This window comes from Ceratosolen solmsi, unplaced genomic scaffold, assembly GCF_000503995.2.
Source record: "Ceratosolen solmsi marchali unplaced genomic scaffold, CerSol_1.0 scaffold13, whole genome shotgun sequence".
Taxonomy (NCBI): Eukaryota; Metazoa; Arthropoda; class Insecta; order Hymenoptera; family Agaonidae; genus Ceratosolen; species Ceratosolen solmsi.
This window is the reverse complement of record NW_011948418.1, coordinates 1,853,452-1,880,693: the sequence shown is the minus strand read 5'-3', so window position 1 is coordinate 1,880,693 and position 27,242 is coordinate 1,853,452. Positions and strand designations below refer to the sequence as shown.

Here is a 27,242-nt window from a genome sequence, read left to right as displayed (position 1 = left end):
AAAAAAAAAAAAAAAATATTTTTTAAAAAAAAAAAAAAAAAAAAAAAAAAAAAAAAAAAAAAAAAAAAAAAAAAAAAGAATTAAACAATTAAATTTATTGTAAAGAGAAATTATTATTATTCCAAAAAACTTGAAATATATAGGAAAAAACATTTATTACTAGAAAATTACTACATTAATTTACTGCGTAATAACGAACGTAAAAAGTATGATAACTTTTTCATCCTTTTACTTTTAATTAATGAATTTCATATACCATTGCATAATAATTCATTATAATTATGCATTATTTGACTTATTAATGGCAATATATTATTAATGATAAAACCTTTAAAAATTTAACTGCATAATAAATTTTAATAATAATCCGCTCATACCTAATATAAATAATATTTCTAAATAAGTGCTAGCTATTTTAAAATATAACTTGCCGTTAAATTTTATCAATAAAGATAGTGATCTATCCACTTTTATATTCAATTTCACACTAATCTTCTGGCTACTCGATTTATTAAAAATGAAAAATATCATAAAAGTATTTTGAGCTCATTATGAAAATATAAATTTGAACAATTAAATATATTCTTTTCAAAATATCTCTCATAGAATTTCATATCTCATAGGGAAAATCCCAAAGTCCCTAAAAATACACAGACATTTATTCAAGAGCATAAATTTGTTTGTAGTAGATTTTTTAGAAATGCGAATAGGCTGCCAACAATTTTCTCTCTAAACATTCGTCCAGCGAATCGAACGCGAAAGCTCTCTAAATTGTCCAAATTTTCAATCTATATTTGTATCGTTGGATTTGCATTAGTTCTAGATTATGAAGCCAATATAACTTTCGAACGCTGAACAATTAGAATTGGTGGTATCTGCAATTAATAATCAGTGTCGGGAGCCTTAATCGGACAGATACACGTGACTCCCTCCATCCCCACCCATTCGTTCATTGCACATGACTCGTCTGTAGTGTAGTGCCTACCCCAACTAAATTACGCCGATAAAATATGACCCGGCGCAACTGATATTTCTCTCATATTTTACATTGCTATTAGCGGTCTGCATAAATTGCGGCCGAACAAAATCAACGCAATCGATGATCTTTGCGAAATGCAGAAATGAAAATTAGCATATCAGAGGTAGACGCGGCCGGCATTAGCGTCACCTATTACTGGAACATTAATCAGTTGGCTTGGAATCGGCAGGAAATAGGATTGTGCGCGATTCGCGTCGTTGCTTCATCCTATTAAGCATCCCGATTGTTAGGGCCAGGATTTTAAATAAGTAAGGCCAAGTAGATTTTATATTATTGAAAAGCATTGGGCGAAAGGCGATCGGTAAAATCTCAATGTTTGCCTATGTTCTATTTCCCAACCTCTTCAAAAATTTTTTACTTTGCCTAATGCGAATGCTCATATTAATCCTACTGCTGCACATTAAGGAGTCCAAATATCATGGTTTAATTTATATTACTTTTGCAATAAAATTGTTCGATAAAGATTGGTTATAAAAGTTAGTGCTCGTATATAAGGATAAATTACCGAAGAATAAGTTACCACTCAATAACACGCAATTCAAAAGGGAATTTTTTTTTTTTTTTTTTAGATTTCATTCGATATCACGTTAAACTTTCATCGCACATTTTTACATTAAATTCGCCCACTGCTTTCACTTTTTCCAATTACTTTTAATAAGGCTAATCACTATTGTTCATCCCACGATGCATGGAATTACATAGAAGTTTTTTTTTTTTTTTTATTTGTAAATAACATAGCATTCGGACAAATTAAACACATACTTTATTCACGTAAAATAACTTTTTTTTTCCTCCGAACTTTGCGTTATCCTTTGCGTCTTTTCAAACTCAGTTGAAGAAAAAATTTAAAAATGCAAACACTGTTGAAACGAAAATACGAAAGCTTTCATATCAAGGACGAATATTCGAAGAGTTGGTATTGCAGTTCATAATCATCAATTCTTTTTAACGGCGTAAAAATCGATTAAAAGTTTTTTCTATGTGCTGATATATATAGCTTATTCTATTAGGAAAAGTAATCAATGGAAAATTGAGGATTTCAGTTTTAATAATCGGCGCCTGAGGATCGTCATTTAGACAAGGAAGTTCTTTTGGGTGTGCATATCTACACGATTGTTTGCTTTCCAATAGTTTCACGCTTGCAGGAAGTTTCTCTTTCAATAAACGATTGATGTTGGTTTTTTCCCCCTCTACAGTTACAGCTTGCAGAATTTCTTTTGCGAAGTAGAAAGAATAGAGCGAAAAGCAAGGAATAAGGCATAAAATACATAAAAGAAAGTTTGGCAAACTGTAAAAATATTTGAAAATTGAATATTAAAGAGTATAGGTATAAAAGTCATTTGTATCGTGTGTATATTATTTCTTTAAATATTCTATTAAAATTGTAATAAAATATTTATTAATATTGACTCATGACGTTTCTAATAATTAAATGCTCGTGCGATCTAACGAATGATAATATAAAATTTCAAAATCTACACGTGATTTATCACTATATTCAAGTTAATCGATTTTTATATATTTTATTTTTATATTTTTATATTTGTACTGTTTTGACATAACATTCAAACTAGAAAATGCATAAAATGGCATTAAAAATAGTATTTGAATTTGTATTATCGGCTATACGAATATAACTTGTGCATATTATCTTAGTTGTCCAATAGAGCTTTATATTATTGCAAATTTCTTACAATAATGAATGGTAAGATTATTTGAATCGCTACTTAAAGTTACTATAATAAACTGTTATTTTACGATAATTATTCAAGCAAATAATTTCACGGCACTCTAAATAATAATATTTCCATTTAACAAGTGTAAAGATAGTATTGTAAATGATGTTTATCTTACAATACTCTTACACTTTCAAATACAAATAAAAATACAAGCCTGTTTACTTTGGGAGGGGAAGGCGGCATTAAAACCCTCGGTCCCTCCGAATACATGAATTGGAAATTGATTGCACCTCTGTAGTTGAAATAAAAAGAACCAGTAGTTATCTTTTGATTGGTGCTCATGGACAAATAATATTTATTGTATTTTGTATATGAATATTAATATCTTGAACTCGATGACTTTGCTCATATACAAGTAACTAAGATAGAATTATGCATCTTATATATAAATTTCCAATATTTTCTGTTTTAAGTGTTTTGCAATAAAAATGACTTATAAAATTATTTAAGCAACACCCATTTAAAATATAATTATTTTATGAAAATACTTGCTATCGAGTAAATTGAAATCTACTTAACTTTTTTTTTTTGTATTTTATAGGAAAAATTAGGTATTACACATTGGTTACATTGAATAATATATTTTCTAAAAATTAATACGTGAAAAAAAAATTAACTATTTATATTTTTTTCTACAAATTTTTATAATGTTGATATTATTTTTCCCTCTTGTATTATACGGTTTTCACTCATTTGTTCTAATGCATGAACGTCTACCTCGTCATGTCATCTCTTACGGCAAAGTTATTCCTTCAAATTTATTCAAATTATCTAATTCATTCTCTCGTGCCTTGGTTCCTCAAACACTCTCTCTCTCTCTCTCTCTCTCTCTCTCTCTCTCTCTCTTCCTCTCCCCCTCTCTCCCCCTCTCACCCCCTTAATAACGAAATTTCTTCTAAAAAATAGTCAACGTTGTTAGCAATAATAATTTTAATTCATGCTTATCTATAATGCGTATATTTTTATTAATTTTTGTAAAAATTTCATCGAGCCTCTGATTGATATAACAAGAGTAGTCAATTAATTAATAAAACTATTATAACTGTTGATGATGGAATTACGAAGCCATTTATAGATTATCGAATTAAGTTTCAGACAAACATCAGCTAATTTCGTTATTAATCATAGGAATGAAAAGATCGAGGAGGTCGAGGTTGTAAGTTTGAGAATCCCCACGTGACAACTGCCGGAGGGGACGGCATAGTCATTGCCTTTTACCGCGCTCGTCTCTTCCTCAAATCTCTACTCTTCTACATCCTCAAGGCAAGTACATGGAGGAGGGATCTTTAATAAGTCCGGACCTCGCGAAGAGGCCGTAAATTGGCAAAGTGAAAATGAACGCGGGCGTGGGGCTGCATATACCCGGCCCCCGTCAACGTTTTCCTATTAATACAAATGAAATGGATCTCGCATATTGGATTTAGAGTTATACTCAATGCGTACTTTAGTGACAAAACTTTTATTCGTGCTTCTGAAGCACACAAACTCAGGATCAGAAGTTTGCCGTGCAAAGAGGCAGACATTGTTGTCAAAGTTTGCTTACAAACAGGTAAGTCTTATAAAAGGGAATTTCATGCATATAGATTTAACACTATCGTAAAAATACCTAATAAAAATTTTGATTCGAGACATTATTATCTTCACTCTCGGTGTTTTTAGTATTGTTATTGGTATATTATGACAACTAGAACGAAGAATTGAAGAAATCCTTTTTCCGCTCACTTTTCAAGTTTCCCTAGCAAATTCTTACAAATTTAATAAAAAATGCTTTACAACCAAATACAAATATAGCACTTTAATTTTATTACCAATGCCGCACTGATAATCAATATGCAGGTAATAATTAATTTATATTCCGGTATAACTAATTGTGCAAGACTTGATTAAGCAAATTTTCATCGTTTACATAAATTTAGAGGGATTTTTTAATTTTTTCGAACATTTCTAATGAACAGTCTTTCACGCAATAACTACTTCCAACTCCAAAAACGTATCAATTAGAAATGAGCTGCAACAATTAGATATGAATGTAGCAATTTCCAGTCACTTTTGAAAATCAACGCGCCATCTATGGCTTTGATACTTATCAGGTACGCGAATACCTACATAAAGATAGACAGATCTCGTGGGTGTAACGCTCACACGAAAAGCATAGCATTTTTGCATATTTTTATGTCTCGCAATTTGTATTAATTCCAAAGCTAATTACCATGTAATGAGAGAAAGGGACGGGAAATTGCAGCCGTAGGTTAATATCCTCGAGCTCCACTCGTACGTGCAATATTTATAACGACGAGAAAATGTGAAAGAAGTGCATTAGGATGAGAGGGCGACTCATTTTTGCGAGAGAGTATGCAGGCTCGGGCATGCGTATGAGAAGAAATGAAATTTACTAGTAGCTGTGGGCATATACTGTTTGAATAAGTGACGAACGATGGTTTCGGCTTTGTTTTTTTTTTTTTTTTTTTTTTTTTTTTTTTTTTAACCGCTACCGCACACTTCCACTTCACCCTACCCCCTATGCCCCTCTAGCCCCCGCACGAATGATGCGACTCTGACATCCGCTGGATTGAGTTATTCATCCGCACTGTAATTTTGTTAGGTCATGTCGAGTGTAATCCCACCACTGTCGATTTATACGAACATTTCTTTTCGTATTTGCCGTACGTGTGCCTGAATAGATTATCCAAGTCTATACGACTTATAAATGCGTTGAAGATTTTAATTGGTAATGTTATTTTATGAATAAGCTTTCGTCATTTTCTCGTGCAAAATTTTTCAGAGTCGTTTGAAATAAATGTGTTAATGTCTTGTTACGGTAAAAAATTTACAGTAATTTTTATTTACCTTGTCTAATTTGCTATCTAATATGCTTATCCCGACATTACTCAAAATCAATAAAATTTAATTAAATGTCCTTTTGCCTTTAATAATCACCAATATGTTCCATTGTAATATAACTAATTACGATTGCGTGCACACCAAGTGACTTATTTAATATTCAAGTAACTGCGCTCGACAGCAAACTATGCATGATTAAAGAACATTTGAAATTAAATACAAAAGAACTTGATCCACTACTCACCAGTCAGATATTGTCGAAACGTGGACGTCCAGGTCCATTCGGGATTGCCGAGTCGCCTGGCAAAAAGACACTCTAAGTGAAGGATACTTCCGGGAAAAACAGCCAGAGCGCCCGAAGGCTCAAATGTCGCGGATCCCGCGGGAAGCCCAAAAAGTATCGTCGGCGGCACGTCTTCTGTAACAGAAAGCGGTGCCGTAGGCAAGACTTAATTCCCTGGATATGAGCATATTCTTTTCTACTTAAGCGATCTACATGTAAACTCTGCTCTTTTTTCGTACTGAAAATGCAGAGAATTATTAGAAATACATTTTTATAAATTGTCGATGAAATTTAGAAATTGTTTATTCAGTATATTGTGTATGAAGAAGATAATTATATCGAGAACATTTAGAATTTTTAAATTACTAGCGCCTTTTCCGATCCGATCGTCGAATCTTTACATTTAATGCTCTACTCAAGGAAACACACACGCGCGTGCATACACACACACACACACACACAGAGACATATATATATATATATATATATATATAAAAGTTTTTCGCTTTCAAATCTTTAAAATTATATATTGCAAATGTACACACACACGCGCGCACGCACACACGTATGTAAATATATCGCGACATAAATGACGTATGAAATGTGTGCTCACAACTTTATGTATGAGTTTAGTTGAGAAAATAAATAAATTCTTCTAGTATTCTATTAATAATATAAATATTTCGTATAATGTAGCACTTATATATGCATATTTATTAGTAAACTTTAGCCTATTAAATACATTAAATTATGTATTGAATTCTGAATTTAAATTAATATTTATACTAATTTTCCTTATTGCAGTACTTAATTATTATCTATTTCAATCGTTACAGTAACAGAATTCTAGCAAAAGGTTATTCTGATAGGTCATTGTATTTTGATATCCTTTTAAAATCAACGAATATGTAGATTAGGAGCGGATTACTAAAATAATTAGCACACCGATGGAATTAAGGAATTTAATGAAATTATTGAATATAAATATAGTCTATCGCCTAATATTAATAATACATTTTTTATCCCATTTTTATTGACTCCGAATGGTTCATCTATCCATTTTATAGCCCAACACATTTATTTATGATTTATAATCTACTTTTTGCCTTCGCTATCTTTGCTTTTTCTTTCGTCCTATTTTTTGAAAGAACCTGCATCTAAAATGCAAAACAAGCGCCTTGAAGTGCCAGTGCGCTTTGAAAAAAATGAGTACTGAATTTTTATAGCCCCGATTTATTCTTTTATATCGGCATCTCCTTTTTATCCACACACGCGCACATACAATCTACGTAGTTATGAAAAGATGCCTCATTTGTGATTCTTTTTTCTGCGCCTCAAGAGTTTTTTTGTAACCGTGTGTATACTTCCGGAATACTTACCGCTGTAACTGTACTTTTTCTTTTCACGGCTCGACAAGCATTTTTGCATTATTACAAAGCTCCCACAGTACCGTAGCTATGTCAACCGCGAGCTTTCCTTAGATGATGTGGTGAGCTTGTGTAAGCTGTGGCAGTATTGTGACTTTGAAGGAAATTCTGGCGTAATGCAAAATGTTATTCTTACTTTGATTTTGTGAGTTATTACAACGATTGCGACGAAAGTTTAACGCAACAAAATTGAAAATAATTTTTATTATTATATTTATTATTCTTCAATTCTTAACGAAAACTAGATAAATCAAATTTTATATTAATGCAAAAAATTGTAATTAGTCATAATTATAATATTACTTCACATTATTTCATTGAATTCTTTAGATTGAATTAGATTGAAATATCCATTAGATTTTTTTTTTTTTTACATTAAATTTACATTATATAAGGTGTAAAATTGTATAATTTTCAAATATTGTTTTAATACTAAAATACATAAATTTAATTTTTTCAAATTAAAATAATTAAGTTCCGTTTAATTGGAATTATTAGATAGTTTTTTGCAATCGCAACCAATGGTAGCATTGGTTCTGTAATGTTTGTATGTAATGTAATGTAATGATAAAAGTTAATAGTCATTAATTTTTATCGACGCAATGGTTTATGAATACGGATGTGGTGTTTAATATTTTTTAACATTAAGTTATTTTATCTTAAGTTATCTATTTATTATATTGGAGTTTAAAAATTTTCATTGATAATTGATGTGTAATTTATGATATTTATACAATAAAAATAAGTAAATAGAAATATTGTGAAATTTGATTGCGCTCATCAAGTGCACAACTTCGACCTATTGAAAATAATCTTATTTTATTACAAAATTATATGTAATTCAAACAGACATTAAAAAAAAAATATTCTAAAAGATTTAACGTGAAACTTAAACTTATATATCATATAAATATTGTAAAATAGATTATTGATTACTAAAATTGGTGTATATGTAAAAACATATTGCGGTTTAATGTAAAAATAAAAGGAGGATTATAACAAAATAAAAGCTACTAATAAATATCTAATACAATATATTTTCTTCAAAAATTTGAATGCAAGTAGATCATCTTAGAAGATATATGAACTAAATTATATATACTCACACGATTTTCTACACATACAGTCTTTTCGTAAATATGACTTGAGAAGTACTGCAGACGTATACGCATTTATATATGTGTGTTTGTGTTTGTGTGTGCGTGCGTGCGCGCGCGCGCGTGTGTGTCTGTGTGTATGTGTGTGTCTCTCTCTCTGTGTGTGTGTGTGTGTGTATAAAGTTACTACAACGTGATTTTACTGAGACCGAAGGCTGCAGCACACAGAAAATCTGCTCGTCTTACTCGCTTGCTTTACCTGCTCACCTTATTAAAATTTCAAGAAAAACTGTATGCTGGAAGGAAGGGCTAAAGTAGCTGCGGGTAACCAAAAAGCAGAAGAAGTAAAAAGAAATTGAGTCTTTGATGCTCAAAGATAAAGTCAGAATAGAAAGTGGAGGTAGTGTTACATATATCCGCATACATGTAAAATTTTATGATTTCGAAGGACTTGAGATAATGGGACCTTCGGGTCCAGCAACAGATTCGCTTATTTTAATTATAATTAGTAGCTCCAATATAATATAATGATATTCTTGTTACGTAAGAAATCCCATATAACAAGTCAGAAGAAAATATACATATTTGCTGAATTAAATCAATATTAATATATAATTGACAGAGCATGAGAATATAAAGAAAGAATATTTTGCACATAAAAAATGAATTTTAAGGAATTATATATAGTCAATATGAAAAATCACTAAATAATAATTCAATTTATAGGTATACATAAACATAGAATATACTTTAGTATATCAGAAATGTGTAAGGATTCGAGAAATACCAATAGGTTATTAATGCACTCTGTAAAAAATTATATTGTATTTATAAAGATACTATGAAATGAGAAATTATTAATAAAATTATTGAAATATAATCAGTTAATTAATGAAAAATTGAATACATACGACATATATAAACATAAATAAAATGTATCGGGAATGCCATTCGCATGGATAAATTATACGTAATGGTTGATATCGTAAATACAAAGGAAAATATTATTTTTATAAAAATATGTGCCTCTTTTATTTGTGTGTTTTTATAACAGACTTATATTTATACAATTAATTAAATTTTTTCATAATTGTAAATCTAATAAATTCTGTGCGATGCAGATGGATGTTGTTATTTAAAAGTAGGTGAGTACTACCTTCGAAGACACTTTATAAGTATAAATTACATGTGCTTAAAATATTAACAGAATAATTCAAATTACGAAACTATTTTAACATAATAAATCGACTTAAATATAATTGAATATTTAAATTGTGAGACACAAATAGTCAATTGAAGTACCTTTAAATAAAATTGATGTAAGGAATTTATTATTGAATTAATAGGTAATCTAAGAAAGACGCGACCGAATGGCACATAAATACGAAAATTCAAGTGATATTCGGTATATTTAAATTTTCTTTAAATAATTTTTTTAATAAATTTTTGTTTTGTTTTGTTTTTAATTTGTTCGATCAGCTCTTTTGATGACAAATGAAGTAATTATAATCTACAAATTGTTTTATTTCTAACGTCTACTATTTATATAAATAGAAAATTGAGGCAAAGGATGAGAAATTTACTTTCCCCCAGTTTTGGATAGTAAAAATTTCGATCATTAAATATTATGACAATACTAAAAATTATCAAAAAGAATTATAAATAAATAAAAGCATTAAAAACTTTATTTAGCTATTACAATAGATAATAGAATAAATAAAAATATTTACAATAAGTAAAGTATATAATAGTATATTTAATAAGTTAAAAATCTAAATTTAAAATAAAAGATGAATAGAGCTTTTATGACTATTTATGGGTAATATATATGTGTGTGTGTATGTGTGTGTGTGCGCGCGCGCGCACACACACACCGCGCTTGCAGTTACCTACAATACACGTGTATCCGTAGTTAAATTTATTGCGATTTCAGTCTTGAATTGTAGTGGAAATAGGGAGTTAAATAAAAAATTGGGAAGGGGTCAGAGCTTTATTATATATACAAAGATAAGGAAAGCATGTTTGAAATGCAGAAAATACTATTCTTGGTTAAAGAAATTAACAGAGAGGGCGATATTTTTTAAATTTTCATACGCAAATTTCTGCATAGAAATTCTTTCATTACTATATAAAATTCGAAATATAAATTTCAAATATGATATTATTGATGTAACTGAATTGTTTAAAATCCAAGACGAAAAAAACTAGAGATGTTAATAAAATGAATTTATTGTTTTGCTAATTTCAATTAAAAGAAATGTAAAGTGTATGAAATTCCAAATAAAAGGATATTCATAAGATAAAAATATAGTTATAGATCCAGTTAAACTTTACTCTAATTGAATAAATTTTTTCATGCGGAATATCTGTGATTATTAAATGGCTGTTATGTAATATTATTCTACCCAAGCACTACTGTGGTGTGAAAAATAAATAAAAAAATGTGTATAAAAATTGTATAAATTGTATGAAGAGATCAATATTTAAATAATTTTATTCATATGGACTTTTTGTAATCAAATGAAAGTAGGCGCATATCATAGAAATAAATCATCAAAAAACTAATCCAATTTCAGTTTTTTCATAAAATAAAGTCTATATAAAGGCTATAAAAATCGTAGGATAAACTTACCCGTATAATTAGCAAGTGCAGTGGTGGGGATGCAAGAAGGCAATTTCTCACTCCAGATGCCATTTCGGCAATGTAACAACGAATCCCCGATAAGCTTATATTTTCCAAGTTCGCGACATCGCACTGCAATTTTTTCATTGTGTGGAACTGTAATTTTATCCACCTGCGAAGTCAAGTAGACAAAAATATTTGTTACATGAGGCTAAACAGAGAGGGATAGAGAAAAGTTCGTTTTACTTTATACAATGTATTTTATACAATTTCGTTGCTATTTGATTTATTAGTTAGAAAATAGCAATTTTCCCTTTCAAAACATTATATTTTGTCTTTTCCTTTAAAAACATCATATTTTCAAAAATATTTTTTAATCTCTTTTCTTTTGTCATATTTCGCAGCCATTATATTTAATTCATAAATATACTCGCTAATTTATCATATTATAATATACAAATTTCATATTGAAAATTCAAATATATAATAGCTACTTATACACTACATATAATTTATTAAAAATTTAAAGTAAATTGAAGTGTATATGTATATCTCTCACTGTGCATAGTTTAATTAAATTTTCTACCAAAATTCTAAACGAATGTTTTTATTTTTAAATTAGTTTAAATTGTGAAAAAAATTATCTATAAAGTATATTCTGAAATAAATAACAATTATAACTTTATGAAATTAAAGGACAATTGTATGAAAACAAAAAATTATTAAATGATATATTTGAATATTTAAAAGCATTGAAATATTGAAAAATGAGAAAAATTATTGTACGATTAAATGTTCGGATGTAAATTATCTTTTAAATGCAATGGAACTGAATTTACTTGATCAAATGTCAATCAAGTGTTGTCGTAAAGGGTCTAGGATTTAAGGATTGCGCGTGGATTGGTAAGAAGAATAGCAATCAAACGAAGAAGTTGGCTGGTCGAAAGCGATTCTTGCGAAAAAGTTTTTGGCTCTTGCTGTGCGACATCTTACAAACGTATGATTTCGCGATCTTACGTCGCGTTGCAGATATGCGCGAATATTCTTCGTGCTGCATAGTACTGCCAAAAGACGTCCGAATCGTGATCGGAATGCATCTTTGCTCCTTATTTTCTCATTTCTTCTCGTCTCATATATATATATAGTAAGATGCACGAGTTTTTTTTACGATGCTCTTTAGATATTCCGATCTCGAAGTTTCGTAGGCATTTAAGGCTTTAGAGGTCCCTTAAATTTTCGCATTTTATTTTTACCACAAGCTGATTCTCCGGGGCAAATAATTTTTCAACGCATTTCGTATATTCTAAGTTCTTTGCATAGCTATTAGTAAAATACTTTTTCAATATCTCGAAGTTAATTGAGTTTGATAGAGATTTGAAAAGTTTTATTTGATTCTCAAGTATTCGTAATTCCATTGCTTTGCGTAGGAATAAGTATGAAACCACGTCACAATGAAGAATATCTTTATCCAGAATCTAATCTTCTCCATTATGTGTTGTTTTATATTTCCATTATCCATTATCAATTGTTTTATAATTTTATGACTATTATTAGCTCAACTGGAATAAGTATATCATTTATTAGTTTTATTTGATAATCAATTTTGTATATAATAATTGCAATTAAAATTGAGGATAAATATTCATGTAAAACATAAATGGAACATACTTTTGAATTAGAAATATTATTAATGACATAAAGAGTGCTTTTTTGTTTAAAAAGATATACAATAATTATATGACTTTGTAAATTGTCAATTTATTTTCAAGTTTTGGAATACGCGCTCACGGGGATAATAAATTAACATTTAGTAAATTATTAGATTAAAAAAAATGTAAATAGAATTGAAATGCGGTGTAGTTTGCTTTATCATAGATTATTACGTTTAGTTTCTCAATTTCATGCTACAGAAATTCTTATTACTCATGTCGTTGGTATTTTCACTAGAACCTCTTTTTTCCATGTCACTAATAATTTACTAATCATTACTATTTCATAATAATTTTGTGCATTATCATTCGTTTTCTTAGCACATGCAAGCGAATAAAATGCTAACGTGAAAGATTTATATATATATATATATATATATAATCTGTCTAAAGTACTGAAAAAACTGTCAATTGCAGCAAGCATTTTACAGATATCAAAATGTTTTCTTTCTTTTTTTTTTTTTTTTTTACAAATTTATATTTCATTTTCAAATCTTATTTTTATGATTATTGTTTTTTTTAATATATTGCTTCAAATCAAAACTAGCATTAATATATTCTTCACATGAGTAGTAGTATAAGTTAAAACTGCACATTAAGATTAAATTGCGTAATATATATATATATATATATATATATAGGAGATTTTATAATTATGACTGAGCCTGATATAAGTTATTAGTGAAGAGGAGCAGATCAGTTGAAATTTGAGATAGTTGTATGAGCAGCGATCGAAAGAGGAACTGCAGAATTGAGTTTTGCAAGAAAAAGTAGTAAAAAAGAATACTACATCTCGTATATTCTCTTTTTCATAGTTACATTGTAAGAATGCGCGTTCGCCGAATACGTGATGTATATACTGAATAATAACAGTCGTACATAGTATGTGAAATTTTACATTAAATTTCATAACATAAAATTAACTAATATTAAAAAATAAATAAAAAGTAAGTTATAATTACGATACTCTCAGCATACGTCAAGATAAATAATTTCAATTAATAAAAAGATTGTTAGAAAAAAAAGGGACCTTCCTATTATATTTTACAAGTCAATTTTCTATTGCAACAAATTGAAATGATATTTTTCCAGTTGTCCATTTTAAATTTAAGATAAATCATAATGCAATGATTAAATGAAATGCAGAGCAACGTAGATAACAATAACGTAAAGATCTGATGCCGAGATGGAGAGGGAGTTGAGAGAACAAAAGATAGAGATGAGAAATATAGTGGAAGGGATGAATAAGAGTGGGAAGGATTTCCCTAGGTAGTAATAAGACGAAATCTTGTGACTTCTTGTAAAATGATGGGAAAGTTTAACCTTTGAGGATTCGCGAGTGGTGACTTGCCCGAGGCAGCGTTGCATAAGGAAACGGCATAATGCGTACTAACCTCGACTTGTTAGTTGTGCTGTCGCGGAACAATCACGCGGGGATGTGAAATCTCTTAATGAGATAATAATGTGCGTGATTTGACGAGAGGGAGAGTTTGAAAATTGCTTTATCAGAGTCGTCGAAGGTATCGGCGGGTGGAAACAGATAGGTAGAGATGGAAACCGAGATGAGTTCCGCGACCAGAATAAACAAACATTGGATTTAAAAATAAGTAGTTACAATTGTCAGTGTTATTCGTGCTATATTATTTGGAAGATTATTTAAAAAATAAAATAAATCATGTGCCATTATCGGATCTTCCTCATATTAATAATGAATTTATATAATACATAAATTTTATCCGTTGTACAAATCTATTTAAGGATATAATTAATATTAGATAAATTTTTGTACAAGATTTATATAAAATTCCTTACATAATATATATATATATATATATATATATATATATATATATAATTTATATTCTGTGTTGTATTATATTCACTTCAAATATAGAATTTCGTTTACTATATTAATTACGGCTACATTTCTTAATAAAAACTGAGAATATTTAAATGACCTGAATTTTATATTAATTAAAAATGCAATTATGATAAAGAGTATTATAACTTTGATCTCTCAAATACTAGGTTTTGCAGTATTTTTTTCTCCATTAATTTCATGTTCTATATATTTGTCTCGTTAAATTTACTATCCGCACCAATGCGCTGTTAAATAATCATTAGAGAATTAAAAATTTACTAAAAAGAAATTTATTAATAATATTAATGATAATGATATTAATAATTTTAATAAAATTAATAAGCAAATTTTTAAACAAATATAAATGTGATTGTATAACGAAGATTATAAAATTAAAATAGCATTCAACGTAAAAAAATTGATTAAATTAATAAAACGATACTATCTTAATATATTATGGCTATAATATATTAGCTGTGAGATAGAAAAATTATATAAAATGACAAATATATTCTGAAAGTGTAATATAATTACATTTATTTATATTGCGAATATATTTTCTTATAAGGATGTCAACCGTCTTAAAGTGTGCTTTTACTTTTTTCTAATTTGAAAATTCTAAAAATATTTATTAATACGGTATTATATTTAACAATTAATACATTTTGATGAAGGTATTTAATAATTTTAATTGAAAATGATATATTTAGATTTATACAAATTTACTTACTAAAGCAGTAACAAAAAGCAGTATCGAAAAGTTAATTTTCATGAATTAACTACACATCTCAGAGGAAATTTGAGAATCTGTGTTGTTTATATGATAATTTCTGTAGAATCTTTTATGTAAAACATGCTTTGTATACAGATTCCTGTTTCGATTTTTCCATTCTTGGTTTTTCATTACAAATTCGGAGTACAAGAAGCTCATGAATTCATTAAATAAATATCAATTTTCTCGTTAATTTAGGTCTGACGAAAATTTTTGTTATTAATAATTTCTACAATTTCGAATTAAAGCACATTGAAGTTTTAACGTTTATTGCAAAGTATTTAAATCAGTTGTACGAAGTTGTAATTTGAATTTCAATAAAAGTTGTAATATAATTATAATTCTAATGCTAAAGTTTATAAATCCTATATTTCTGCCTTCTAAAAGCATTCTCCTTTTTAAAATATTATTTTAATGCAATCATTATTTTGAGTCAACTTTACTTGTCCAAAAGTAGATCTAGGTGAGGTAAAATGCCATTCTATTTCTCATAATTTCTCTTGCGGGATATGGATCTTAACTACTCTTTAATGGGTTAATTTTTGAATGCTCTGAATAATTATTCAACTATCCCATGAGTATATCTCATTAATGTAAATTAACTCACCTGAAACTGTACTGAAAAACTTATTTAAACTACAACAAGATTGATATTTGTTTTAGAATGAATAAGACTTATGAATTGTAAAAAAACGATTTATTTAATTTACCGCTAAATTATAATGCTTATCTCAATGTAATATTACAAAGTCAGATAATATTGCTATTTGAGTAATTTTTTACTTAAAAATGACCTACTTTCACACTTAATAATTAATTATTTTTCCGACGCATAATATAGCATAGAGTATAGACAATTTCAGCATTCAAAAATCAGTTTTAATTATTGACGATAATTATTTAGCTAATTCTATACATAATAATTCTTGAATTTAATTTTATCATTTAATACAAGCTTATATATTATATGTTATCGAGAATAAAATGCACAATGATAAATAAGCATTGATAAATAATACCCTAATATTTACGGACACATTCAATTATAAAAGTGTAGGAAATTTTAAACGTTAATTTAAACGAAACGAAAAAGAAATATCAGATGAAACTTAGTAAAAAAATAAATAATACTAAAGTAATACTATATTTTTCTACGACAAAGTCGAAACTTTGTTTTTTTTTTTTTTTCATCACTGTTTATCACTATTTCCGAGAGTACAAAAAAGCTCATTCGTATCCTCGAATAACAGTAGAAAATTTTCTACTTTACTTTTTCCGCTGCACGGAAATAACCAAAAGACCTAGAGACACGTGTATATGAGTAAGAAGACGGGAAAAAGGAAAGAGGCTCTTTTCCACAAAGGTATCGCAAAACCAATAGTGTTGGTTTGTATCGGGTAGGTGGGGGGGGGGGTGAGAGAGGAGTACGAATGCCATGTGCGCCGATCGTCCGACGGCGTAGCTCTCCTCTACGAATACAAGGACAGTAGTGTCAGAACAAAGACTGGCTCCTTCTATTGAACAGTGTGCGTTTCGAGTTCGAACAAAAAACGGCAGAAAAAGTTCACTTGTATAAAGCGGTCGCGGTCCCTAGCGATTCGTTGCCATCGACTACGTTTGCAATTTCTAAGAGTGGCCGAGTCGCGCGAGCACCCAATACATCGACAACGTCACGTGCCGCTCCATAACTAAGCTATAATAAAGAGTTTAATAAAAAAAAAAAATTGAAAAATACAACTTGGAAATATAACGAGTCGTTAAAAATTAGAAAATAATTAATTGACCGCTCTCCACACCAATATCACTATTTTATAAGCTATATATATATGTATATATATATATATATAGAAACAATTATTATGGTAGAATACATAGAGGAAATAAGTATAAATTGTACATTAATAGTATTAAGATTATTTATGTAACTAACATAGAGTAAAATAAATTACCAATTTAAAAGTTTTTCTTAATTTCGTTAAATACAATGAGTATTAATAGAAAAGAAAAGTGGGAAGGATGAAATAGAGACGAGTAATAACTAATGCTACTTCATTCTAATTCAATCTTTAATTTCGTTATTCACATATAATCTACAGTTATTACTACAATTAAAAATGGAATTATATATTAATTTTATGGTTTAAAAATATATTCTTAAATATGTTCACCTTTGTATAGCGCTTTATTATATAAGCAATTTATGTTTGTGTTAATTTTAATTAATTTCACTATATTCGCTATTTGTCTCTTTGTTTATCTTCTATTATCTTATTTTTACTATTGTCACATCTACTTAATGCACAATTTTTCTTATCTATATTCATTTAATATATTTTTCTTTTTTCATTTATTATAATATACAGAAAATCGTAGTCGTATACGCAATCGTAGAATATACGGTTCTTTCGAATCTTCTATAATCCATGTGATTGTTCTTTTCATATATTAAGAAATATATAATAATATTATCCATAATGTTTAATCTATAGATTTACTGATTGATTCTGACAACTAAAGATATAATTATAACAAATAAAATATTTTTATGGTATATACTTATGCTTTTAAATGAAAAATGATCGAAAGAAACATAATTATAACGTTGACAAAATGTTGTTAATAATAAACGTGCCTTAAATAAATAAGATAAATTGCAATCAAATTCGTAAATAAAGATCATTAAAAAAATTATTTAAATAAAATGTCATTTACTTTTTTTTTTATTTTGCCTAATGTCATGAAATATCAACAATCTAACAAATTAGTAGATATTATATATTATAATTTTTGTTACACATTAGTTATACTTAATAACTTCAAAATTATGACATTAAATTTTAAAATATATTTGAAAATTTTTTAATGCTGTTCACATAAATTAACTACGAATTCGTGAATCCCCATATATAAATTGATGATAATATTGAGCTTGCAATTAATTTAATAACAAATCATCAATTATTGAGTTGCTGAAAATGATTTAATCGAATTTATTCTCAGAATAAACATTTTTTATCGAAAAAATTAAATTGTTTATGACTCACTTAATATTTTTTGTCATTTAATAGACACTTTATAATTGAATAAAAAATTTTCATTTAAATTTAAAAATATTTCTCTCGCTATTGATGATTGTGAAAAAAAAGAATTGCTGTAGGTGTATGAACGGACAGTCGCAAATAAATATAATAAATATATATTTGTTGACTGTCTTCGATGCAAATCTTCATTGCACATCTATTCGAATGTAAAATAAGCCAGAAATAGCTCGAAGGGGAAAGGGCTTAAAGTGGTAAGTGCTTGCGGTAGCTACAATATCATCGTCCCCCTCCCCCCCCTTTCACACACTCTCTCGCTCCCTCTCTCTCTCTCTCTCTCTCTCTCTCCTCTTTAGCCATAGTGACGTTACCTAATGGATTGAACCGAATAAATTACAGGACCTTATTTGGTTACAAATTGGTTGGCTGGTCGCAGAGTAATAATGAAGCATCTGATTTCATTTCTTTTTTCACACATACCAACTTTACTCTGTAGACATTTTTGTTCTACTAAGTCTACGCATAAAGTTTGAACAGATTTAAAAAGTAGCCGTATATATTCGATAATAGACAGATTTTTGCAGACAAATAGGGGGAATTTTTATATTGATAGTAGTTAATGTACACATAAAATGTCATCGAAACATTATATTTGATGAACTGAAGACAACACGTTTCACGTTGAAGTTTATTTATTTCAAACGTCGTTTTACATGTCACTGATTTGTTTATTTTTGAAATTTTTTTTTCAATATATATTATTATAATTTTTTTTTGTTTCTCTCTCTCTCTCTCTCTCTCTCTCTCTCTCTCTCTCTCTCTCTATTAAATATAATTGTTAATTATAGTAAAAATTATCCTAAGTGCGTATATAAAAATGGTAGCGCAATATTATATTTTTTCTTTTAATGTATGAAAATGTTGAGTGGTTCAAAGAATATATACACAAATACTATTCTATAAGTAAAATCAATATAATGTCGTATACAGTGAAAAGCCATTATAAATGTTCTTAAATATAATAAATGAAATTCTTATAATTAATCCATAATTAGTTTAACAAATGTTCGAAATATTTTTTTATTTGAATTTAATTCATGTTACGTTAAGTAATATTTCAATATTTTTCATTTATATGTATGTTTATTTTCATTCATAGCTGATGGAAATAAATGCATCGATACGATATTTCCCAATTATTTTCCCTATTATATTGAATCATAGCACTTCGCCTGTATACTTATTCAAACTTCATGCAACTAATGCGAAAATACTGTTGTCCTACCTATTAAAGTACGATCATCCTGAAATCGAATGATTTAACGTTTGCGCTTAATTTGCACATAGCCGAGTAAAGTGTTAATCTTTCGCAGATTAGCGTGATTTTCGTAACTTGACAGCATTATAATCTTGTTCAGATATTAAAGACTAGAAAGTTTTAAACAATTTTATTACTTAGATTCTGTAATGTTATTGAACGTAATCAGTGAAACAATCATGAAATGTAGAAAATTTGTTTGATATGAAAAATGATTTAGTCACGTAAATTTCTTACGAGTCCATTCGAGGCATTTGATATATTAACGTACACACACATATATATATATATATATATATATATATGCAAACATAAAATATTAAATTATACTAATTTCACAAATGAATTTTCATTCTACATATATATATATATATATATATGAAGTCTTTCAATATAGGCTTTCGTATACAAAGTTTTTTATAAATAGATACAAATTTCATTAACAATGCAATACAAATGATTTGAAAATCTTTTAATTTTTGTGATATATATTTTAAGATTGTTTTATCAAATTCTGTTTGCGTAATGGTTTGAAACATGAAATGAATAAGAAATTGTGTTTAGATATATATATATATATATATATATATATGTAGATTTTAAGTGAAAAAAATTAAATCAAATTTTATAATAATCTTTATATGAAATATATTTCATAAGTAGACATTATATTGTACAAGAAATGAGAAAACTATAAAATACAACGATATTATACTTAAAAAAGGGATATTCTACTTCTAAGAATATAATAAGGTTCACTCATCATATGCGAATAATTTATAAAGATAAATTTTTTTTATAAAAGCACATATAATATAAGGATTTGACGTAATAAATGTGAACGAGCAAGTTATTTTACTTTTAAAGATAAATTATAAGCTTTGAAATCGATCTTAATTATAATATGAATTTAATAGCATATGAGTGCCAAAGATGTAACTAAAATATACATGTGAGTAAATTATTTCTGTATTATACGGATTTGGATAAGACTTTAAGGGTGGTTTTCCGCTATCAAATAATAAAGCTTACGAGCTATTATTTACTCTAATGGTTCTCACTTCCTGAAGTAATTGCTATTTAAATATATTAACGAAAATATCATTCAGTTTTACAAGAATCCATAATTTCCCAACTAAATATTATAAAATGAGAACAATGAGAGCGTTATAAAGGTGACAAATATTATAACACAATAATAATTTTTTGTTATCTCAACCGTCTGCCTGATTTTTCATAATCTAAAATTCTATTTGATAAATTTTTGAGACAATATTTGTGAATGCGACACAATTAAAAAGACAAAATATACTAGCATAAGATAGATATACGAGAAACTGTATAAAAAGCTTAAAATATAATAGACTGATATTCATTAGCCAAATATTTTATTAATTTTATATGATCTATATTTTTTATGGTCATCTGATTTCAGATGCGTAAATATGAACTAAAATTACATATCCATATTGACTTCATCAATGTATTATTATTTTGGGATGCTTGATTGTACCGAAATAATCCCGTCACTTTAAAATTTTATATACATAAGGATATAATCGAATATCTACGTTGCAATAATTAAAGCCTTTAAAATTTTGAAAATAATTAAGCACGCAAAATTTTATAGTTGGGCTTGTTAAATGTTTTGTCATAATATGCGATAGAAAAATGAATTTAAATTTAAATTCGCGTTGCATGAAGTTGAAGCTCCTATGCATAGGAATCAAATAAACAACGTAATAATTCATAAAACGAATATTTTGATAATATATCTGATAATCATTATATTTAATTTAATTACAACTTATTCGATTATTCACTCTATGTATAATTTAACATTAATAATTTGTAATGTTAGCAACAAGTTAGCAACAAATATTTTATAATCAATTAATAATTTATAATCGATCAATAGCATATAATATATTTTATAATATATTAATCATGTATGACTCTAATTTATAATCTATTGATAATTTTTCATGTATTGATAATTAATAATTTATAAACTATTAATAATTTGTATTAATTATTTTTAATATTATTTAAGAATTAGATTTACATTAATTTCGATTATTTTGTAGCGTGTAACGGAGCATTTTATCGAAATTACATGAACATTAATCCTTCCTAAAAGAGCAACGCATCAAATGGAAATAGAAAATATATAAACCAGTGGGATTATGCGGAACATTAACTTCTCTTTTGCTAACATACAATAAAATAAATAGCGCAATAATAGGAAAATTTATAACGTTTACAGCAGAAATTATATCTGCACACAAATTTCCTAAAGTAAATAAACACTCATATAACTACACATAACAACAGTCGAGAAAACTTGAACAATCTACCATGTACGTATATAAGTACATTTATATGCGTGATCCAAGCGTATTTGTAAGAAGTACACCGACATGATTTGACGTGAATCCAACACTCTTTACCATTTATTTAATGAAATTCTTTTTGGACATTAGAGAAAATTAAAATTTTATAATACCGATGTAGCAATATTTATACTAAATTTAATGTTAAGTTAATGCTAATTTATTATAAAATTGATTAATAATAAGTGACAGGATCTAAAGTACAAGTCGATTTTTTAATAATATTGCTATGTAGAACTTACCAATCAAAACTTTTACTTTATTGATTAAATTACATTGCTTATTATTATCATATAACAGAAGTCAATAGCCATACATCTATGTGTGTGTGTGTGTGTGTGTGTGTGTGTGTGTATGCACATAATTTTTATTCTGCCTTTTATACATTTCATGGGGACTAATTAACAATTAATAATTATGGCACTTGGATAGATAAACGTGATATATCTGTGATTCAAATTATATAAGATAAGTAAAACATTAAATTATTATCAATTACATTAAATAAATTTCAGAATAAAAAATTGCATATCTCGACAATACTTACGAGTACAGTAATATTTTTATAAGTAACGATTAGAAGAGGATGGAGGCCCTCGAGCTTACACTCTTGCTGTGGCGTCGTAGTTGAGTCACGATCTGAAATAGTCCAATTAATTAGCAATTTTAATCCAAAATATTTGGTTTATACAAGCAATTTTATTGTTTACGTTACAAAATATTTATCTTACAAATTAAAGATGCTACTCTAAATGTTAAGTGAATAAATTGTGCAATTATAAAGTACAATATGAAGGATTCTTTTTCTATTTATTAGTATATCATGATAGAAAAGATATTTCTGTGAAAATAAAAAGTATCGACTTTTAGATGAAAATGATTGTTTATTTTAAAGCTGAAGAGGATATCTGAAATATGAAAGAAAATCATATAGGTAACAAAACTTCGTAAAAGGTATGAAATAGATTCGAGAAGAAGATCTATATCTACCAAATAATGACTAGATAGATGATAGCTGATTCACTTCATTTATGAGTAAGTAATTTGATCCAATAACCAACATTGGAACTAAACTATTATTATATTAACTATTATTGCATATTATTTTTGAGGCGTAAATTCGACTATTTCTACCATACAATATGTGAATGGTGAAAGTGAAGACTTTCATAATCATTAGATAATGATTATGTTATTCCCTTAGGAAATATTATTAACACTTTCTTTGACTTTGAAACATGAAGAGTCAATTATCGTTATATTACAACAGTTTGATACTTCAAGAAAAATAATTGTTTTTATAGATGCATTGGCTCGGGTTAAAAAAAAAACAACAACAACAAAATTTGACGAAGTTATTTCAATAAATATAAAAACTTCTAATGGTTTGCAAATAGTCTATAACGAAATAAAGCCAACCTTAAGTAATATGAAAGTTATATTCGGATTTAGATATTCTGAAGAGAGTGAAGAAAGTCTTTTAGTTTATAGAGGGTTTCTAGCGGATTTCACCAAATCTAACATTGCAGTTAAATATAACTTTATAAAGCATATTCAACCATATATATATATGTGTGTGTGTGTGTGTGTGTGTGTGTGTGTGTGTGTATTGTTATTATTATTATTCTTCACAGGATCTATTCTATATATAATAATATTATTGTAAATTAAAAATATGAATAAACAGTGCCTAGTATGGTAATACAATTGGTAAATGATTTTTACTTTTATTCGGTACGTATAATTGAAATTCAATACGATTCCTTCCAAGAAATTTGTTATATATAATAAAATTTAATTTAAAAATATAAAGTTACTATTTTATCAATCCAACATAAAAAATATGATGATTGATAATATTATCTTTATGATATAAACATTTCAATTCAATAAACTTTCAACTATCTCATTGCAAATAAATTAAAACGTATCGCTTAGATACTTAGCAGAAAATAAATTTTTATTTTTATTTCAGAATAATAAATTCAAGCAGTATACACATATAATAGGTAATTCCATATCCTCGTGTGCTTTATTCATTTTTAATTTTCCTAAGATTCACTTTTCTTTTCATTAGACCTCCTTTATATTCGATTAATATATCCTTAGAAATTGAAGAATAAATCATTTAACCCAATTCTCTATTCCGAAAAGCTTATTTGACTTAGTTTTCTGAAAAGAGGCATTTTCAATATTTTAATTCATAACTAATAAAATATTATATTTACCTAAAATTTAAATTTATCATTTTTATTTCATAACGTAATATTGTTAAAAATATATTATTTAAGAAAATTTGCATAGTAAAGTATCATGAAATTAAGTCGTTAATTTATTTCTATTATAATTTTTTTAAAGTTATTTAATAGTTTCTTCGATTTGCATTAAACTCTACTGTTACGTTCAAATAATATAAATATTTACCTAATGAACTCAAAGTATATAAACAATTAACATATTATTAATTATCTATCTAATTGAAATACAGAATAGAATAAATAGAACAATATTTAAGGATAACCTACCCTTCTTAAAGTAATCATAAATAATGAAAACCAAATATGTCAATATTAATAGTGCATATAAGACGGCACACATTAAGTATACAACATGGAGTTCAAATATTATTATCTCTGAGTTGCATATTAATAGTGACAACGAAGGTTTAAATGTCGTTAGTCTTTTACGTAGTAACATTGCATTGCGCGTCATAAATAATCTAATGCGATCGCAGATGTGGAAAAAGTATCTATCCAGAAGGGAAGAGCCGCGGCCCGAATCAAGCGACAACGCAGCCTCCGCACGAATGGATAATGTATGCGCATTGCATTATTACATAAACTGTAATTACGCATACATTAATCGTGGAAGCAGCATCGTCGTAATTTGCGACCTGGCCTCTTCTCTTTGCTCTTTTCCTCCTTTAACTCTCACACCCTTGCACCCCCTTTTCCACATACGCGACCATATATACTACTGCGCAGAGAGGCATAGATCTTCTCTCTCTTCTTTCTGTGTCTGGGTATCTTTTCACGCAAGAATTATTCTTACTACGCCTCTGTCGTGGCGCACGCCAAGGCTAATCCCATTGAGAATAATTACTTCTCGAAAATTCTCTCAAGTTCATTAATATTTTTATGTGCTTGAGATAGAAAGAGATTTTAATTAAAGCTGCAAAATTATATTCTCATCAGTTTAGAATGATATTGCATTTCTTTCGATAAAAATAATTTCGAATTTCAATTCCGATAATATAGAATAGAATTTGAGTAATACGATATGCTTCTTAAGGTAGGAGGATCACTGAGTTTTGACGAAAAATTAAGTTAATTGAAGCTAAACATATTATTTTTAATCCAAGGTAATAAGAAAATTTTTTAAAAAATCTATCATAAATAGCTAATATAAAAAAAATTATCATAATGGTTATTTCAATTTTTGTTCAAGTTTAATAATATTTAGATATTTTCTCATTTTAAGTAAATATTATTACTATTTTTAATTTAATTATTCTTCATTCTTACTCATTATTGTTAATTCATAATAGAATAATATCGTTTTTATAAAAATTATTTTACAATATTATTTTAATTCATGTACTCCATCGTAATATTTGAAAAATGTTCTGGCCCCTTATACATTAATATTTAAATTTTGGAATTTAAATATTAATGCATAAGAAACAAGATCATTTTTTAAAGTTTTTAATTTACATATTATTTATTTATATACATATATAGTTACATCATATAATGAATTAATATTACACGAATATTTTTCACTCTTCCATGTAATATCACGTAAACTTTAATGAAAAAATTCTTTTCTACTACATGTAATGTTCTGAAATTAATGGTAATCGATGAGTGAGTTTTTAAATTTTAATAACAATATAAAATCATGCGTTTCTTAATTATAATATATTATCAAAACTTGTTATATAATAAAAGTATTAAAATAATTATTATTATTTAAGCTTTAAAGCACATTAATTTATGACGATACCAATACGACAAGGTTATTTTTCATATTGTATTTATTCCAAAGGAAATAGTTATGTTTTGTAAGTTCTTTTAACACACATTTAACACCTATGAAAAACAGCAAATTATTATAATAAATAAGATAAATAAATATCTATATTTCAAATCTGATAATGGCAGTTCTCCGATAATAAAGAATAATTCTTTCATATACTATATTGCAAGTACGATAATACTTTTCAAAAATAAATATAAATCGTTAATATGCAATTGAATTATCGAAGAATAAATTCAAGTCTTGTTATTTTTATATAATTTTATAGAATTTTATATTATTTTATTATTTTATCATTTTATATAATTGGAATTACAAATTATCAGAAATTTCGTCTTAATTTAAATTCCGTAAATATTAAAGAACCTATCAAAATAGTTTTATTATGTACTAATTTGCCAATTTATATTCAGTCATAAGTTACAATTCTCGTCTTCTATTAAATTTAACCTAACTTGCAAACTTTTTTGATCAAGTTTATGTGTTGAATATTTACATATCATCTTAAAATTTTTCTTCTTAATATATATGTACTTAGTATTTTATATATTTTTCATTATCATATTTAAGTCGCAAATACACGATTAATCTTCTCTCTCTGCTTATAAAATCTTCTTAATTCTGCTACTCGTAAGTTGATTATTTTATTCTTATTTCAATATTTATATAAGTATTTATATTATTAATTTATATAAGTAATAATAATATTCATAGAAGTAATTATAAAAATTCCATTATAAAGTGTTTTTTTTTTCATAAAACTATGCTACTGTTGATTAATTTTTCAATCGAAGCTTAATATTCGTTGATTGGCTGTTAAATTTCTTAGATATATTATTTAGAAGTTTTGAAAACAACCTAATTTGAGGAGCTAATGATATTATTAGGTAATTTCAGAAAAATAGATTAAAAATATAATCTTTACACATATTTACTTAACACGGAATTAAAATTTTATATATTTTACTATTATAAATAATATTTATGTGTGATAATCCGTACATAATACGCTTACAACACCAATATTTTTATTAGAACAATTTCCTTTATGAATTATTGAATAT

General features: G+C 27.2%; 1 protein-coding gene across 1 annotated transcript in view; it reads right to left on the bottom strand.

Moving 5' to 3' along the window:
* hig (locomotion-related protein hikaru genki) overlaps positions 1-23,311 on the bottom strand; it is a 52,021-nt gene extending 28,710 nt beyond the window's left edge. The window contains exons 1-4 of the mRNA XM_011497231.1: positions 23,275-23,311; positions 22,688-22,779; positions 11,059-11,221; positions 5,864-6,037 (exon numbers count right to left, since the gene is read on the bottom strand). Of these exons, the coding sequence (XP_011495533.1) occupies positions 5,864-6,037; positions 11,059-11,221; positions 22,688-22,779; positions 23,275-23,311 (466 nt within the window). The remainder of the gene's footprint in view (positions 1-5,863; positions 6,038-11,058; positions 11,222-22,687; positions 22,780-23,274) is intronic.
* Positions 23,312-27,242: the final 3,931 nt, after the last annotated feature.